General features: G+C 32.8%; 2 protein-coding genes and 1 long non-coding RNA gene across 3 annotated transcripts; 2 read left to right on the forward strand and 1 right to left on the reverse strand.

Annotated features, from left to right (window-relative positions):
* Positions 1-931: 931 nt before the first annotated feature.
* On the reverse strand, positions 932-4,779 carry LOC131610033 (xyloglucan galactosyltransferase MUR3-like). Its single transcript, XM_058881893.1, has 2 exons — positions 2,691-4,779; positions 932-2,124 (listed from the first exon to the last, which is right to left on the reverse strand). The coding sequence occupies exon 1, from the start codon at positions 4,481-4,483 to the stop codon at positions 2,708-2,710; it is 1,776 nt and encodes a 591-aa protein (XP_058737876.1). The 5' UTR covers positions 4,484-4,779; the 3' UTR covers positions 932-2,124; positions 2,691-2,707.
* A 274-nt stretch (positions 4,780-5,053) lies between these two features.
* On the forward strand, positions 5,054-7,114 carry LOC131612417 (uncharacterized). The gene is made up of 4 exons (XR_009287376.1): positions 5,054-5,375; positions 5,606-5,690; positions 6,058-6,224; positions 6,872-7,114. It is a non-coding gene; the product is annotated as an uncharacterized LOC131612417 (long non-coding RNA).
* Positions 7,115-16,253: 9,139 nt separating this feature from the next.
* Positions 16,254-18,408, forward strand: LOC131614700 (probable LRR receptor-like serine/threonine-protein kinase At1g53440). Its single transcript, XM_058886260.1, has 9 exons — positions 16,254-16,390; positions 16,536-16,680; positions 16,978-17,040; positions 17,203-17,440; positions 17,562-17,627; positions 17,757-17,816; positions 17,900-17,944; positions 18,031-18,077; positions 18,170-18,408. The coding sequence occupies exons 4-9, from the start codon at positions 17,385-17,387 to the stop codon at positions 18,406-18,408; spliced, it is 513 nt and encodes a 170-aa protein (XP_058742243.1). The 5' UTR covers positions 16,254-16,390; positions 16,536-16,680; positions 16,978-17,040; positions 17,203-17,384.
* The last annotated feature ends 1,453 nt before the right edge of the window (positions 18,409-19,861 follow it).

The raw sequence follows: 19,861 nt of genomic DNA on the forward strand, positions 1-19,861 counted from the left end.
TGTAACATTCCTGGTTTTATTTTTAAAAAAAAACAATTTTTGAACACCTTTTTAGATGATAGAATGATAATCTTCATAATATGTTGGTAGGCAATGCATCCTATTTTCTCTCAAACTCTAAAGAAAACAAAAAATAATATTTATTAAATATGGATGCATCAAATATACAAATGTCTCGATAATTTTATTCGGATTCATCATCTAACGACAATAGTATATCATTTTTGTCATTTATGGTGCCTCTCGACAGACAAAATTATATTTAAAAATTAAAATTTTATAGAAATAACAAAGATGACATTTCAGACCAGCACGGATTTTGAAATTCGAACAGAACTTTTGTGCATTTTGAATGTATAGGATGAGCTTGAGTTCTTTTATATGTACTGCGTCCAAATTTTGAAATTCAGATGACGCTAAAAGTATCATTTTTGAAAATTCATCCAGATGACGCTAAAAGTATCATTTTTGAAAATTCTATAGGATTTGAAGGCATTATTAAGGGTTCAATAAGCAACCCCATTTTGGTAGCCATATGGGCCTAGGCCCAAAAATAACTGCTCAAGACCAAATGGATTAGAGGATTTATCCTCCACGCTCTCAAATTTAATCTGTCACCCCCACAAGATCAATGTTTTTACCATTATGCCCTTTCTTAATAACTCCGGTTTTTTAAAAGTACTTACTAAATTTTTGAAAGAATACTGAATTTTTTGCATTTAAATGAAGAAATACTGGATATTAAAAATAAATAAAAAACCGATTTTTTTTGACCAAATATAAAATTTGATAGTTAAATAATGAAAATACATTTTTAAGTTAAATTTGGGGTTGACAGAATAAATTCTCAATGGATTACCTGAGGAGTAGAAATTCCCAGCCCATCAGCATGAACCCCTAGATTCATGTCAAGATTTTTTTTATTGGGGATGGTTCAACGGTTAATGTAAGTTAGAATTGGAAGTGAATTCTCGAATAAATCATGATAGTTAAATTTGTCGAAATTACAGGAATTCCATGTTGATAGAGGCAAACCCAAATCCGCAGAATCCACCCGCACACGAGTCAATAGGTGAAAACCCGATTTGACTGGGTTCATATGCCACCCGATATTTCGAGTGCGGATTTGAATAGTGCGAGTTGTAGGAAAAATGTATTTTATGTATTTTGCTGCGAGTTTGAGTTTGAGTGAAAAAATCCTAACCCAACGGGTGTGGGCGTGAGTGTTATTTTACCACCCGAATAGTCTGAGTTCGGATTTGGGTGGTAATTTCGAGTAGTGTGAAACCCGCACCCGACCCTATCCGTTGTCATCCCTACATGTGATTCTATTAGTTTTTGTAAAAAATAGTAAAATACACTAATTCGATGTGATTCTTTTAATTTTATCGTTAATTCAAACATGCACATCCACTCTATGAGTCTATATACATCTTGTTTTCCTCCCCCAATAGAGATACTCAAAATCCACATTCAAGATCATGCCCTTCAATGTGTGAATAGAAGAAAGTATATCGACTAATTCATATTTAGCGAAGCAATGCTATCAGAATATTAGTGTTTTTTGTTCAGATTTCACTTCATTATATCTTCTATTTGAGGTTAACAACATTTCCATTTTATCCATTACTACAGATTTTGTTTGTAGTACACACTATTTGCTAACCTTTTTCCAAAATCATTTTCTACATATGCACTACCACTATCATTTCTTGTATTACATTGCCACGATTAAACACCAATTGATTAATGAAATTTTAGAAGTTTTCTTACCTAGAAGAAAACATTTTACAAGACAGAAAGACAACAGCCAAAAAGAAGAAAGATTACCGGCAGGCAGGAAATGTTTTATAAAATCAACTAGACAGAACAAAATAATAACCTGGCAAATATTCAGCATAGCTATACATTACTAAGTGCTTGTTTGGCTCTGTTGGTATGCCCTTTCTCACATCCCAAAGCTTCATTTGACTTGATAATGAAGAAGCAACAAATAGTAGCTTGTACTTGGACGCGCGGCCGAAGCTTTTTTGACCATGATTCCAAATACGTACTAATAGTATATTTGGATTAGTGGTTGCATACAGATTATCCCAATGCACAACAAATGTGAATTCCCTGAAACTATATAATGGAGCTTATGCGTGAAAGTGCTATTTCAACGCAATTTTATAAAAATACACCACAGATCCAAACGTATGTCAGTAAATACTATTGAATCGATATCCAACTATTTCAGAGCACATCAAAAGAAAATTTTGCAAAGAAACTCCTAGCATTATCTATACATACCTAAGCAGTCTGATTGATGCAGCTGCCATATTATAGAGTATTGAATTCAACAGACAATTTAACGATAAATTTGTTTATATTTCCTATATGAATCAATTGAATAAAAATGTCTGTATCAAGGGAAATTATTAGACCTTAAAAATACACCTAGAAACCACTATGGCAAATAATACAAAAAGCAGAAACTAGAAAGAATGTATATAACGAAACTGTAGCAAAGAGGGGGGTTTCAATGAGGAAGCCTACTCAGATAGTACAAGTTCTGCAATAAATTGATAGCAGGATTTCACTAACTATTTTGTAGCTGCAATTCTTGTTCTCCCTAATTCAGGGAAATCATTAGAATCTTGCTCTAGACAACTTTTAGAAACCAGCAGCCAGAAGATTCAAATTTTTACCTCACCATGACGAATCATTATTGAGTTCTTTGCTCATTTTTCCAAGAATTTTTCGCAGCTTCAGCAGAGGAATCAGTGGATTCTCCATTTCCACCCTTAGGTTTAGAGAAGAAAGGATCCCATTCATGAGGTCCTACTTCCCGCTGTCCCTCATCCAACAGTGCATATTTCCAACTATTCTCCTCAATGAAGTTTTCGTCAGTGCGACCTTCAATAATATCCTTCCTCAAATTGGTAACCTTATCAATCATGGCTTGCACAGAAACATCAAAAGCATCTTTTAAAGTCTCTAACTTAGATCGGGGATCAGCATACACTAATCTAGGAATCAGACTAATCACCTCCTCTCTCATGATCCTCACTTGCTCCACCGGTATCTGACTAAGCCTCTGCTCTATAGTAACCTTCCTCTTTCGAATATCATCCTCAGGAATAAATACAGAATACTTAGTATAATCCTTAGGTAGATGCCAGGTATATTGCGTATACGCCGAACCCGGATGGAAAAACACAGGTATACAACCAGCAAGCATTGAATCAAAAGCAGATCTTCTTGTATAAGAATCACCTTGAGGTTGAAGACAAAAAAGTGATCCCTGAAACATCTGCATTATGGAGCTAGGAGAATGACATTTACTTTCCCCAAAATCACACTCCAAAAGCTTCCCAACTTTAGAACTCCTACATTGCTCAATTATCTGACCCCTAATCGACTTTGCGTTATCCGGACGCGGCGCACCTGCAAAAGAAAAAAGCCATTTCCTCTCCAACTTCCTCATCCTCTCCTGCCAAAGAAACACATCCTCATCTTTCGCAGGATGGAAATAAGTAGGATAAGGAATCCCAAAATCATTGGCATTCCAAGGACTAGATTCAACAACAAGCATAGACATATTCTTAGCAGCCGGTAAAAACAAAAGCTTGTTCCCCCAATCCGTTTCCTCCTCAGACAATCTCCTAAAATCCCAAGTTATCCTCCCCGCAACAAGAAAATGATCTCTCCCATTCATGATCCCCCACTCCGGCCGCTTCGTCAACCAATCCACGAGATCAAGCGAAGCAGCGTCTCTCATAGAAATATTATAACCCCAAAGATAACGCGCAATGTCAAAGCCAGCATAAAACGGCACAAATACAGCAGCAGCAATGGAAGAGTCTTTAGTCAAGCATTCATACTGTTTCATTCTGTTTGCAAAAATCACATCAACAGCGAATTGGTTAGTAGCGTACCATCCTTTATCGGAGAAGACTCCGTCGATGTTTTCGAGAGGCGGACCAAGACCTGCATTGGTAGTGAACTTGCACATGTTGGTCCAGAGAGACAATGTCTTGCAGTCTCGTAACATGTCTTGGTTGAACCTGGAAGGAAGATCGTGGACGTAGATGTATCTACCTCCACATGGATCGGTTTTATTGTTGGAAGTTGCAAGTGCTTTTGTAAAGGGGAATTTGCTTTTGGGAGGGGCTTGTAGTGATGACTTATCAGGAAAGCCAAAGTTCTTCCTTGGAGGAGTCTTGAATTTGGGTAATGATGGTGGCGGTGGTGGTGATGGTGGCGGTGGTGAATATGGAGGTGGTTGGAGGTTGAGGGGGATTACTTGGTGGTTTACGGTGGTGGTTAAGGTGGATTGGTGTTGATCTTGTTGGGGGAGGACGATGAAATGGAAGTAAAGGAGTAAGAGCCAGAAGAAAGCGGTGAGTACAGCGAGGAAGCAGATTCGGGAGGTTTGGGTTTTGGTTGTTGATTTCTCCATTTGATCTGGGAGGATGCCCGCCACAGGGCGCCGCCTCATTACATCACAGTCGGTGGTGGATTAGATTGAATTGAATTGAACCACCGTGAGAAAACCCTAGAAATTGAAAGAGGATTTGGGGTTTGTAGAGTGAAGAAATTGAGAATGTGAAGAAGAAATGGAATGAAGTTAGCTGGTATAGTAGAGATTGATGATGCGCATGTTAGTAAACTGGGTTGGTCGCAACTGTCGAATGTCGGTGGCCTGTTTGTTAACACACTTACCGTAATTAAGATTCGTCTCAAAACATTGGACCAATCTTAATTTCCACAGGTGGTAACTTTTTCCAAGTGAAAAATATGGTGTATAGTTTGTTTAAGTTATCATCATCCTTCTATTTAATCATACAATATAATAAAGCTAGATGAGTATTTTGGCAAGTTTGCCATTTGTCAAAAAAATAGAGCGCTTACTATATTTATATTTCCTATTTATAGAAATGTTTCTATTATTATTAATATTATAATTAATTAATATTTTAATTATTATTTTCAAATTGTTTAAATTTATTATATTTAATGTTGTGCCAATTCACATTTAATTTTGTTTCTCTTTACATGGGGAAACGTTTTACGCTGCAAAAATACACGAAACGGTTCTCCTTCAACATCTTTTTCCAATTCAGATCCAATTTCTTTTCTCAATGCAAACCCTTCAATTCTTATCCTCTCTCCTTTTATATTCGAATGCACATCGACGGCATGTTGCCTCGCCGGTCGGAGATACCGCTGGAAAAATTTAATATCTGGCATTAGGTAAACACATCCTATCTCTCTCTCTCTCTCCATTTCACATTAGGTCGAACTTTTCCTCCATTTCCTCCATCATCGTCTTCCTCGCTCCTCTTTCTCTCATCTCCCGCAAAGATGTCTATCTCGGTCACTACATCACCGTAAGATTTTATCTCCCTTTAAAATCTACCGTTTCTACTATGCAAATTTAAGAATGAGATTTTTGAAGAATATCTGTGACTGCAAATCATTTGTTAGTTTGGTGTTTTGAACGATCAAGTTCTTTATCTATAACTGTGTTATTGGATGTTTCTTTGTTCATTTTTTAGGTAATTTCAAGTATATACTGAACCCATCAATTTGATTGAATTTGCTATGATACTTTGATTAGGTTGGAAATTTATGTGCTTCAGTAGAAGAGTGGACAGTTGGTAGAACCGAACTCACCTCACTTATGGATGTGGAGAGGAGATATGGTACACATTTTGATCTACAAAGCTTTGTTTTGCCTTAATTTTTTCACTAAATAGTATCTTCAGGTTCTTTGCTTTACTGATTTTTTTATTTTAATTGTTACAATTTGGAGTTTCTACAAAATCACAATGTCACATTTGAGTATACTGGATTGTATTGACTGGTTTTTATTGGCTTATAAAATTTTTTCATTGCAAAATCTGTAAAATATAGTCCATTATTTGACAACAAAACTTGAGCTGGTACATATTATGAATTAAGATGGAATTTTAATTTTTCATATAATGGAACTTAAAGGTTTGGATCTTAGTGTATGGAGATTGTTGATTGTGAAGGTTTAACCGGAACCCCATTTTTATGGTGATGTAGTTTGGCGGCAATCAATGGAAACTTCGACTGGATCAATATCATCACTATCTGCTGGATTGGGACCTAGCGAATATGTGAGCGGATGCATTAAAACTTCTTTGATGGTGGTTTTGGCTCTCATCACTTATATGCTGCTCATGGTTTCACTTTATGCATAAGAGCAGAAGGTGAGAATAGACACTAATTGGCAAGAGAAAAAAGCTTTCCTGTTATTTGTCCAGGCTGCACATGTTAGAAATTTTAGGAATATCAAATTAGGTGTTACTATCGATATAGAACAAAAGTGATGAATATATTGCTTCTTCTCGACTTGATTGTTTTCAAATATGTATATTTGCTTGTCTGTTTGAAATTAAAGCAGATCGATTTGAAAGAGATTTGTGTTTGGTTACAATTACAATTTTCTTCAAATGTGTAGCTTTGTTGGTCTGTTTTTACATAAGCGTTTTATATATGCTATTTCTATAACAAAAGATAAATAAAGTCGAGAAATTTTTATATAAGCTACAAGTTATTTTTAGAAGTATTGCTTCTTCTCAGTCATTAATTTCGAAATTAAAGTAGGGAGATTTGCAAGATATTTGTGCAAGGTTATCGTTTTTGTTAATGTTTGAATATTTGGATTGAGTAATTGCATCTTTAACAAAAAGAAGTTCATTCTTAGTGCAGTAAATCCATGTTAGTATGTCAAATAGAAATGTCATTCTATTTAGTGAGCAGCGACAGACCAACTTATTATCTAAAAAAGTTCATTCTTATTATGAATTATGAATGGTTTTGGAAAGTAAATAATTACTACTTTGTGTGAATGTAGATAACGGAAAATGCTATGTCAGAGAGTGCAGAAGAATGTTTTGCTAATGGTATGGACTCATTTCTATCAAAACCTTTGTGTGCATGAAGATGACGACAAATGCTTTGTGAGAGAATGCAGAAGAATGTTTTGCTAATGTATCAAAACCTGTGAGTTTAGAAAAATTGAAAGAGTGTATTGAACGATATTCTTAAGGTGATAATAACTTTGTAGTTCTTTTTTTTGTACAAAAGTGTAGTATAAGTTAAGGAAATTTTATAATATATGAATCATATTTTCATCATTTGCAAGGTTCATACCCATTATATATATTGGTGAACTATCACAAATGTCTGATAAAAGTAACATTGAATCAATATAAATCTTATGATCTCGATAGATTATTGCATAGTGAATGAGTTAATATCACTATTGTTCATAGAAATACCTTATGGACAATGTGTACCTGAAGAGGCCTTAGCTCATAAGTCATCATCATGAAGACTAATGTTTCATTTTTTATTTCCACTGTTCTTGAATGTGTGACAATCCAAGTCTCTTTAAACAAATATCCTTACCAAGACGTGAATCCGTAGTAATTGAATTATTGTTTAACCAAATAATTTTGTTCTGACATATGAATCTTACCACAAAGATTTTAGGAGTGTTATGTAAGAAATCCCTGCAGTGAGAAACAGACCTCAAAAACTAATAAAGTTAATAAATATGTGAATTGTTGTTGTATTATTTTTTTTAATATTAATTATATTGTGATCCAATGCATTGAGGTATTTAAATAATTTTATATTTTTAATTATTTATAAATATTATATATTTAAAAATAAATTTTAAATAATCAGAAGGGATTTTTTAAAAAAAAAAGTTAAATATTGAATAATGATAAGTAAAAAAAATCATCTTAAAAAAATTATTAAATTGTTTTTAACAGTATTGACATAGTTTTTAGAATTAATTATCTTATTTGTAAAAAAATTAAAATAAATTATTTAATATTTACAATATATTTTATTTTAATTTTAAACATATGTAAATCAAATAAAATAGAGTATATTTTTTTAAAAGGTGCTGCTAAGGGGCACTGGATAAGAAGTTATAAATGATCTTCACTTTTATTCATTTGAAAAGTAATAATAATTAAATATACAATTATTTAGTCACTCAAATTAATTTATTCATTCATTGAAAATAAATGACATCACGAGGTTCAAATATTATAATAAAATATTATGGTCAAAATGATTCACAATTGATTTTGAATAATTATTCTCTAAAAAAAAAAATTCTATTGGACTTTCATTCAAATTAATTTTTTTTTACATTAACAAAATTGTTTATTATTTACAAATAAAAATAAGTTATAAAATTCTATTGAAAGTGTCCAAAAATAAAACAAATAACATAAATTTTAATAAATAAATAAATTATATTTCAAAAAAATAAATAAATAGATAGACATCACACAAAATAAATAAATAAATAGATATCATATCCCAAATAAATAAATAAATAGAACACATTTTAAAAATGTCAACAACATGCACTTGATGCACGAGGTATTAATAAGAAATAGAAAGTAAAAATGAAAAATAATAATGTGTAACATATCAGTTTTTTTTGGTATGAAATAACAGTTTCAATAATTTCCTTTTTCTAAATAATATTAATGAATTCAAATGATGCGGCACTGGTCAGCATTTCTCTTTTTAAAATTGTGCTATTTTACTATAAAATAAATATATTATATGTAAAACATCTAAAAAGTGCAAATGAGTATAAGTTATAAATTAGAGACAGATTAATATTTTATGTTGTATTTTAAAATGAAGAAGAAAAAAACAATACCATAGATTTATAAATGGTGAAATTAAATCAGTCAATTAAGTATGATTTATTTTATTAATTTATGAAAAACACATGAGACAATTATGATCAATGAATACACATATTTTGCATGTCTCCTAATATTTTGTTTGCTTTTCATATTTTATTTTTCCAAAATGTAACTGACACAATCTCTCTTCATTTCAAAAAATAAATAAATTAGATTCACAAAAACACACAAGTAATATCATTATTGCATACACCAATTACCTAGGCTGATAAATTATTAACTATAAAAATAGGAAATGGTTAGAATTTAATAAAATAACAAATGTGTTTTTTAATTTGGTCTTTGATTTTTAAGCTAATTAAGCTAATTAAATTATTTAAAAATAATAATAAAATAATAATCAAACGTTTTAGAATCTCCTGAGTGCTCCTTTTCCCTTTTGTCCCGTGCCTCCCACGGGTTTACACACTAGTACAAGCATATATGTAAATTAGTTAAATAGGGCAAATATTATAGATATTCTAATCTATCTAACACGTGCTTCCTACAACGTGTCGGTTGACGGTAATAAAAGACAATACTAGCACACAGGAATGTGTTACTTACACACTCACTTTTTTTTTTTTTTTTACCAAAACAAATCTAGCTTCTTTCATTCAACAAAATAGATTCAATACAAGGAGGTATAAAATTAATGTAACTACGTCGAGCCTAAGAATTGGCCGCCTTAGTTAAACAATGAGCAACCATATTCGCTTGACGCCGAACAAACTCTACCTCGAAGTTTGGAAAATTAGATAGCAAAAGTTTAATAGACCGAATAATAGATGAAAACTCGGAGCCTCCAATAGCATTAGATCGGATAGCTTGCACCACCTTTTGCGAATCACTCTCAAACACGACACGATCAAAATGATGGACGGATGCTCCTTGGATAGCTTCTTTTAAGGCTATCGCTTCCGCTTCAATAACAGAGACATTACCAACATCCCACGCAACCCCCGCCTGAATAAAATTCCCCAAATTATCACGAAGACACCAACCTCTATTAGTGGTACGATGACTACTATCAAAACCCGCGTCGACATTACACTTGAGCCAACCCAAAGGAGAGGGAATCCAACGATGTAAGGTAGAAGAGGCAGTCCCGTTATCTTGAGGATTTTGTGCCGTAAACCATTCCTGCCACTTGTGAAAAGCTAACCAACCGAGTTTAGAAGCTTCCTCCTTCTCATTATTCCAAATAAAATTATTTCTATTATGCCATAACGTGTCAATCATAATCGCAAAGCGGCCTGCTGTCTTTCCATCAACCTCACTACACACCATCAAAATAAGAGTTTTAATGTCACTATAACGAGTAATAAAAGGAGCGGCAATATCATGCAAACCTGCTATTTGCCAACACGATCTTGTTTCAGGACACCCGAAGAAAACGTGCCAATCATCCTCCTCATGCGTATCGCAGAAAGGACAAGTAGAAGGACAAGGAACATGATGCTGAATAAGGCGTACCCGGGACGGTAAAATACCTGAACAAATTCGCCAAAGAAGGTGTTTCACTCGGGGGGGCCCAAAAATCGACCACAGCCCTTTCCAATTATCCTCATGGCGCTGAAACGCATAACACTTCTTCCTATTCTTCCACACTCTATAACCTGAGCGAACACTATATTGACCGTTCTGCTCTTCCTTCCAAATCAACCTATCTTCGGTAACATCATCGACAAGAGGGACCAACAGGATCTCCTCCGCCTCTACATGATCAAACAAATCGCGAATCACCCTCATATTCCATTGCTTAACGGTAGGAAGTATCAAGTCCTTAACAACCAAATTATACATACCTTGATTTTGTGGCCCCTTCACACAACCCTCTAAACTTCCTCGAAGCCAAGGTTCATTCATAACTCCTATTTGGCTACCGTCACCTATACTCCACCTACAACCAATAGTTAGCACTTCCAGGGATTTCCAGATACTCCGCCAAACAAAGCTAGGATTGTAACCAAGAGTAGCATCAAAGAAAGTAGTTTTAGGGAAGTACCTTGCTTTAAAGACTCTGGACACCAACGCTTCCGGGTTGTTCATGAGAAACCAACCTTACTTTGCGACCATAGCCATATTAAAGGCTCTAAAATCTCTGAATCCGAGGCCTCCCTCATTCTTAGAACAAGCTAGTTTATCCCATGCCATCCACCGAATACCTTTTCGATTAGTACCCCCACACCACCAAAAAGCATTCAGCATCTTCTCGATATCATTGATAACCGCATCAGGAAGCATATAAATACTCATCATATAAGCCGGAATGGATTGGAGAACTGATTTGATCATGACATCTTTCCCCCCCCCAACTTGAATGAATGATTAAAGGGGAAGTTTGTAAAATTGTATTTCACCCTATGGATGGATTCACAAAAAACATGGGAATATTCTTATCACAATCAAACCGCGGGATGCTTATAATAAAGTTAGAAAAGGATTAACACACTCTTCGTCCCACAATTCAATTGATTATTTTATACTCCATCCGTTCCTTTTTAAGTGTCATTCTAGTAAAAAGCTCTTCAACTAAGATAGTAGATTGTTAGAGTTACTTTTTCTATAATACCCTTATTTATTTTTCTCTTTCCAAATAAATTCAATCATATACTCTCTTTTTCCAATAACTAATTGAAAAATGTGAGGTGGAGTTATTGAGAAAATAAGGATATAATTGACAAATTATGATATTAAATTATAAAACGACACTTAAATAGGAACCAAAAAATTCTTCTAAAACGACACTTAAAAAGGAACGGAGGGAGTATATATTTAAAAAAATTTAAAAATAAGAGAGAAAATAATATTTAACAATAATATCCTTCATTATTATTAGGGATGTCAACTTGTCTCTGTTAGTGGAGATCCCGTGGGGATTCTCCGTTTGGGGCCTCAAAGACGGGAAATTTTCCTTCCGCGGAGACGGGGATGGGGAACAAAGTCTCCTCGAAGGTACTTTGGGAACGGGGGTGGCGTGAATATCCTCTGCCCCGTGCAATCCCCACCCCGTCTAAAATAGCATAATGTACTTAATTAATATACAATTTTAAATAATTATGTAAGTTTATTTGTCATTTTATATAATTAATTTTATACACAAATTTAAAATATATATGTATTGTTAGTAAAAGAGTAATATCTAAATGATAATTTAATTTTTTTAGTTGAAATTTCGGTGGTCATGACACTCAATATTATAGATTAAATATTGTTAAAATAATATATTTATCATAAAGGAATAATTTCAAAATTTCTTGTGGTTAATCTTTGAAGCTTTTACTATTAATTTGGGTTAAAATAAAAAATAAAAAAAATATTTATAAACCTTGGGGATCCGTGGGGACCCGCGGGAATCCGTGGGGACCCGCGGAGACGGGGATGGGACGAAATCCCCCTGTAGCGGGGATCCGAAGCGGGGATGGGGAATAGATTTGAAGGCGGGTATTGTGATGGGAATGTATCCCCCGTCCCCGCCCCGCCCCATTGACATCCCTAATTATTATATTAGAAATAATGCAATTTTTATTAATTAGATAGTATAATTAAAAATGTATTGAAAATTGAAATAGATCATTCATTTTAAAACACTAATTGCTCTCTTAAAATTCTAATCTCAACTAAAAACCTTACACAAGGTGAACATTCTACCCTGCCTTCAATTATGCTCACAATCACATTAACTTTGTATTTCAATCCAGACTAATCAATTTTTTTATCATATATATATATATATATATATATATATATATATATATATATATATATATATATATATAGAATGAGTGCATGTACCTAACTCATAAATGATGATCATTAGAATGACTATCTACATTGGATCACGAGCAATCATATAAGTGAGAGAAACATCATATATATTTACTAAAAATCATAAGATATCTCAATAATCTCTCTTTCAAGTGTGAGTTTATTCACATCTATACACACTTCCACGAACATTTTCAATGGAAAGATTCAGTCTCTTACTCGAAGCATCAACTTTCATATCATTGATGAGTTATGGAGAGGATCATTCATATTGGGTGAAAAATAACCACATAAGTGAGAGAAACACCACATATACACCCAAGACCTTAAGTCTCTTGAAAAATGTATTTGTGTTGTTGAAGTTTGTTTTAAATCCTACATTGCTTAAGTTCCCAAGTTGTTGAATGTGTAAATATGTGAAGACAACCTCACCCTTTGAAATAACTTTAGGGTTGAGATTCAAACATATTTAACATAGTATTAGAGATGGATTAAGAACTGCAATGTGGACATTTGACTGAGGTCCACGCTAGGCGTGTAAGTGGGTGTTAAAGTTGGTAGTTGCGATGTTGGAGTTTGTTTAAAATCTCACATTGCTTAGGTTCTCAGGATGTAGGGTGTATAAATATGTGAAGGTAACCTCACCCTTTGAGCTAATTTTTGGGGTTGGATCCAAACATATTTAACAAAGTCATTAGATATATGAGTCATCTCACTTATAAAGTGTTCAACCTCCATTTTTTTCATGGAATGTGTGACTTTCAGCTCACACATGTATCTCAATAATAAATACTAACAAAAACAGTAATTAGTTAGAACAAACTATCTTTAAAATTACTATCTTAAACACATTATGGTAAAGTATTCAATCATGTGTCATCCACAAAATATCATGTGTGAGCCAATATATTCTCATAGGTATTACCTTCGCAAAAGATATGGGAAATTTTTTATCTAAATGAACAAAAGTGTGCGTGTTATTTCTCTAATTAGTCAAAAAAAATCTAACGAACTTATTTTTCATTAGGTTAGTACAACTTAACATATGATCAAAATACTATACATAAGCCACGAATAAAATTATGGGCGGTGTTAACTACACCCCATGTAGTGATCACACACCTTAAAGAAATCCTAAAATTTCCTTTATATCGGAATCCGGATGTGTCTATTATACACCAAATCACTTCATCAACACAACAAGCGCCACATCGTTAAAAATTATTCTCAAATTGGTCAGGGGACTAAAATCCAAAACAAAACTTAAAAAATGAACCAAAATCGTGGTTTTTAAAATGAGGGAATTTAAACCCAAAAAAAGGGGGAATCAAAGTTGAAATTAAGCCATAGATCTTTGTTCAGAATAACCCAATGCATTATGGGAAAAAAGTTCACACTATCTCTTACCCTATGAACATGAATTTAAGGAAGCTAATATCCCTACTAAAGTCTGACCAGTACAAATAAATAAACAACATTTAGATTACTGTAAAAAAAATACTATTTATACAGGGGCTTGATTAGGCTAAGAAAGTCTCCTTGGAGTTGCTCAACTTTTTATGTTACTAATGCTTCATAATTAGAAAGAGGAAGTCCCCGGTTAGTAATGAATTATAAACCTTTAAACAAATCATTACATTGGATTAGGTATCCCAATACCTAAGAAATAGAATTTTATAAACAGATTACATAATAAAAGTATATTTTCAATGTTTGATCTTAAATATGGATATTATCAAATACAGTTAAAAGAAAAAGATAAATATAAAACTGCTCTTGTGGTGTTCTTTTGTTACTCTGAATGAAATGTCATGCCATTAGGATTAAAAAAATTCACCTTCCGAATTTCAAAACATTATTAACACTGTATTCAATGATTACTCTCATTTCACCATAGTCTATTTAGATGATATATTAGTATTATCAGATTCTACAAATCAACATATACAACATATGAATCAATTTTATGAGATGATTAAAAATAAGGGTTTAGCGATTAAAGACAGCAGTTCATGGATCATTAAAAACATTTTCAAATATAGGGATGTGGTCAGTTGTAAAGATTCTTAGATTGTATAAATTATGTGTCTAACTTTATACGCAACTTAATAACCATTTATATACCTTTATTTAAGAGACTTATAAAGAATCCTCCTTCTTGGGATAATTCAATGACCCATAGTCTCTTGTAACTAAAGCAAATAGTTAAAAAAAAATCCTATTTAGCAATGGCGGAGTCAAAAAATTTAGGGAGCCTGGGCAAAAATTTTATACCCTGTTTTTATTAATTTTACACCTTGTTTCTACTAATTTTGCCTTTGATTTTGTCTAAAAATTTTGCCATTGATTTTGTCCAAAAGTTTTACACCTTGTTTTTATTAATTTTGTCTAAAAATTACTAATTTTGCCCCTGATGTTGTCTAAAAATCGACTATTAGTGTGAGGAGTATACGACGAAATGAGGGGTTGAGTGTAACGCCCCGATTATTCAATTATTTGATTATTTGATTATTCAATTATTTGATTATTTGATTATTTGATTATTCAATTATTTGATTATTTGATTATTCAATTATTTGATTATTTGATTAATTAAATAGTATTACATTATTATTATTATTTTCATCATTATCGGTCGATAATTTTATTGCGACGATTAATTTATTATACCGATAAAATATCATTAGAATTAGTAATTTAGTTAAATTTGAGTTAGTGAGCTTATTGGGCCTATTTTTACTAAGTGAAGAATAATAATGTGGTTTTACCCTTAGGCCCAATGTTATACTAAGGATAGGTTTTAGTGTTAGTAAGGGTTTAAGAGAAGTGTAGAGATATCATAAAATAGAAACTATTTTGTGAAGAAGGAGGCTAGGTCTTGAAGAGGAGAACCAAGTTTAGAGAAATCCCAAATCAAGAGTCAAGATTGGTAGAGTTTTCTTCAATCCAAAGAGGTAAGGGTGGGGTTCTTTTTCTATAATGGGGCTTATGAACAATTGTATGAGGGAATTGGGTTTATAGATTTATTGCTAACTTGTGTTGATTGTTGTTGTTCATACAAAATTGAATTTGGGATTGGGGATTTAGATTATCGTTTTGCTGTGTTAAATTGTTACCGAAACTTAGAAATTCTGCTTATTGTTGTTGTTGTTGTTGTTTGTTACTTTCGTTGCCGTTTGTTGTTGTTGTTACTGTTCGTCTATACTGAATGCTAAACTTGTGTTATTAAATTAAACGTGAGTATTTAATAAGTGTGAAATTTAATTTATGTGAGTTATGGAAATGAAAAGGAATACTGGTCCATGACTCCGTCTAACGGTCAGCACCATTCCAATGTATGTCTTACGCGACTACCGACAGAACGAGGGGTTGCCGTTTTGTTTTTCTTTCCACGCTGACATACATTTAAGATGCAGCTAGTTAAGGTATAATTAGATACATTAAATAAAATATGATGTAATAAAGAAATACCTATATATTGGTACAACATGATTATATACTCCTGCCATGTACATGTGATAGCTTAGCAATAAGAGATTTCTGTTAAATCTCAACTCCCAGTTTCATATATTTCTTCTAGAATAGAATCTATAATATAAGAAAGAAAACTGTGCTGGATTATACAACTTAACCCTTGCTTTATTTGGTGACAAATCTCACTTATGGGGGCAAATTAGGTCCAAAGTAACCATTTGTCAGACAATTAGATGGTATTAGTTACATAATTGGTACCTTTTGTGCCATTCATTGGCTCTCTTCATTATTTTATATTATTCAACCCATAAACCGGTTGCATATGGACGAGAAAAAGTAGAAAAGTTTCCTCTGCAAAACAGCAACAGCAGTCATGGTCTTCCCAATGAATACACTGTTTGCAGGTATCATTCTTTCTTTCCTTCTCTTTCTTTCTCGTCCTTTCCTTCACTTTCTCTCTTCTTCCTCCTTCTCCCTCTTCTTCTTCCTTCTTCCTTCTTCCTACAGATGCAATTTGTATTCTTTCCTGACACGGTTTGTTCTGTTGAGTGCTGAGGACGATGATGAACACGATGATGGTGATGTTGATGTTGTTGGGTTCGTGATGAACGATGTTGAACGATTTTAGATGAATGAGTTGAGTTGGTTGAAGATCTATGAAGATGATGACGAAAGCTACGAATCTGAATCTCGGGTGAGGTATTTCTGGTTTTTGTTCTTGATCTCTCTTCCTCTCTCACGATTCTGAAGGGTTTTGATTTTAAGGGAAATGATGAACAAATTGTTTAGGTTTTTTTATGAATATTGGGATTTATCTGTGTTTGAGGTTTTGATGTTTGATGAACAATGTTCTTCTGATAATTTCTGAAGGGTTTGTAAAATTGGGAAAATGATGAACTAGGGTTTTGGTTGTTTTTGCCCTGCAGCTGTTTTCTTGATGATTTTTGACCTTATCCATTGTCAATTCTCATTAACATGACTTTTTTTCCAGATCCGACCCTTCCACGGGATTAGGGTTTCAGGAGATCTCGGTCGCAAGTTCTTTTCCAATATGGTATGTTTCATGTTCCAACCAATGTTTTGTTGTTCTATAATCTTCATTGTTAGATTGTTGTGTTATGAATCTTGGTACAAAGACTATTTACTTTGGCTGAACCGACTTTTGGTTTTTGTTTAGTTTTGTTTTCTGCAAGAACTTTTTGTGGTGGTTATGCAGATTGGTTAGCAGAATTTTGTGGGAAGTGGCGGTTTGAGTCGGTGATGCAGCCTGTTTCTTCGGGAACCAATTTGTTATTCGTTTCGGTTGAGCTTTATGCAGGGCTGCAGTTCTCATAAGACCATTACTTGAACATTATAGTAAAATATATTCTTACTTCTTGCAGAGATTTAAGCTTCAATATGTTTTCTGGTTCAATCCCAAATTCAATCCAGGGATTGAAAAGGCTAAATTACATGTAAGTGAACATTCATTTAGCGGCCGACCATAAGATTAACCAAAATAATACATCTATATGTTGATATCTAAAGAATTAGCTGTTTTTCCTTTGTTGATTTAACTTTGCTGTTTGGATGTAGGTTTATGACAAATAATTCTTTGAGTGGACCGATTCAAGACTGGATACTTAACTTCAAAATTAACATGTTAGCCTATTTCATTTACCATCATGCTTTTTCCAATCGCATCATTTAAACACTTTATTGTTATTAATCTCAAGTCGTAATTGAGCTTTGAAGAATTAAAATTCAATCTATATATATGCTTTCTTTCAGAGATTTATCTTACAACAATTTTACAAAGTCTTCTGCAACTAGCTGCCAGCAGCTGAATCTGTAAGGTTCCCTTTGTCTAGCTATATATAAGCATTTCATTTGTGTCAATGTTTTTATGCTAACAACTTATGGTTTCGGAAAAGGAACTTGGCTTCGAGCTATTCTTCTTCAGCGGTCACTTCACCTTCGTAAGTTCTTTTATCATTTCCAAACTTGGCCATCAATCACCATTGATTTGAATAATAAATTCAAACTAACTACATTCATTTTGTAGAACGTTTTGTTTGAAGAGAAACCTTCCTTGTGCAGGAAAACCTCAATGTGAGTGTTGAGCTTATTTACTAGATCGAACAAGTTCCATACAACATTTTTTTTGGAGTGAATTGTGATTAGATTTCACTCTGTCTTTGCAGATGATTCATTGTTCATAAACTGTGGAGGACCAGAAGAAGATTTTGATGGAAATCACTATGTAGGTGACCTGCAGGAAAATGGAATTTCAAATTTCGTTCTTAGAAATGCAGGACAATGGGCTTATAGCAGCACAGTAGTGTATATGGGAAATGTTCATGCAGACTATACCGCGTCAAATACTTATTCTTTGAATATTAATGGCCCAGATTACTATAAAACTGCTCGGCTGCAGTTCTGATATGGTTTATTTTTTTCCTTAATCTCTTGACGTTAAAAACATTTTGTTGTACAGACACGGCAACTTCATATCCATCTTAAAGTGTCGGTTTTTCTGAATGTTTAGATCTCATCAGGTATGCATTTAACTTCATATCCATCTTAAAGTGTCGGTTTTTCTGAATGAGTGTTTGGATTCTGATTCTGGTCTAATTTTCAACAGTCGGGTTCCTGGATCGGTGTTCATCATGGAGATGAATCTGCTAAAGGGGAAGCTAACTAAGTTACTGATTCCAATACCCCGAAGAACGCTGCTGAGGCTGCTGAGGACTGGCCTGCACCTAAGCAGATTCATTCATTTTATAAAATGGCAAACATGGTGACACCAATTTTCGATGATGAAGCACAAGTTTGCTTGGCTATAAGAAAAAAGGATGGCAATGAGAGAGTTGAAGTGTGAACTAACTGAAGTGGTTGAAGTCACAATTTGGGCTGATTTTTCTTGGTTGGAATGGATTTGGGTATCTCCTCTTGAATTGCAAAGTATGTATTGGCAAATGATGGGTGATTAGACTTTTGAACTGTGTATGGAGGTGCATGTCCATGTATGTTGCAGTGATATTATGACAAATTAAATACATGTTTAATATATCATTTAATTTAAATTAAATACACTTTCATACTATTTTACTATTAATTTTTAAATTTTCTTGCTAAATAAAAGTGTACCAACAATATTTTGTAATTAAAGTGATATAAATAGTATCATAAAAAACAAATTTTTTTAAACATTCGTATTATTTTTGTAGCGTTTATTTATGTTTACATTTATTGGGATTTTAATATGTTTTTTATTTCTCTCTCTATTATGTTAACATTATTTATATTTATTTTATTGAATGTGTATTTATATGCATAATTAGATAACATGACTGATTTTTCTCTCTCTAATATGCTGTATAATTGATTTTAACTATATTTAATTATAGTATATTTATAAATATTTTAGTCCATATTCTTTAATAAAGAATATTTATGTATATATATTTTTAAAATAACATATGACATATAATTATAAAAACTATAACAAATATTTTCTTGATCCATTTTTTTATATAGATAAAAAAAGTATTTTTAATCCAAATTTTTTATGAATGATGCTATTTTTATAAGCGAGAAAAGTTTATTATTGAATCAAATATTTTTATATATAATGACAATGTTTTTTATTATATTATTTCTGGTATGCTGAAATGCATTTAATGCATAGTGAGTAATATCCTCGAGATGTACATTATCATAATCTTACCATATCTCCATTTTTTGTATCTCTCATCATTGCTTTTGATTTTATTCCAACCCACTTTTTTCAACAAACCAAACCCATTTTCTGAAACAAACATATTTTCTCTCAACAATTTAATTAATTAATATTATTAATTAAAATTTATGTAATTAAAATAAAAATTTATTTC

This window comes from Vicia villosa, linkage group LG6, assembly GCF_029867415.1.
Source record: "Vicia villosa cultivar HV-30 ecotype Madison, WI linkage group LG6, Vvil1.0, whole genome shotgun sequence".
Lineage (NCBI taxonomy): Eukaryota > Viridiplantae > Streptophyta > Magnoliopsida > Fabales > Fabaceae > Vicia > Vicia villosa.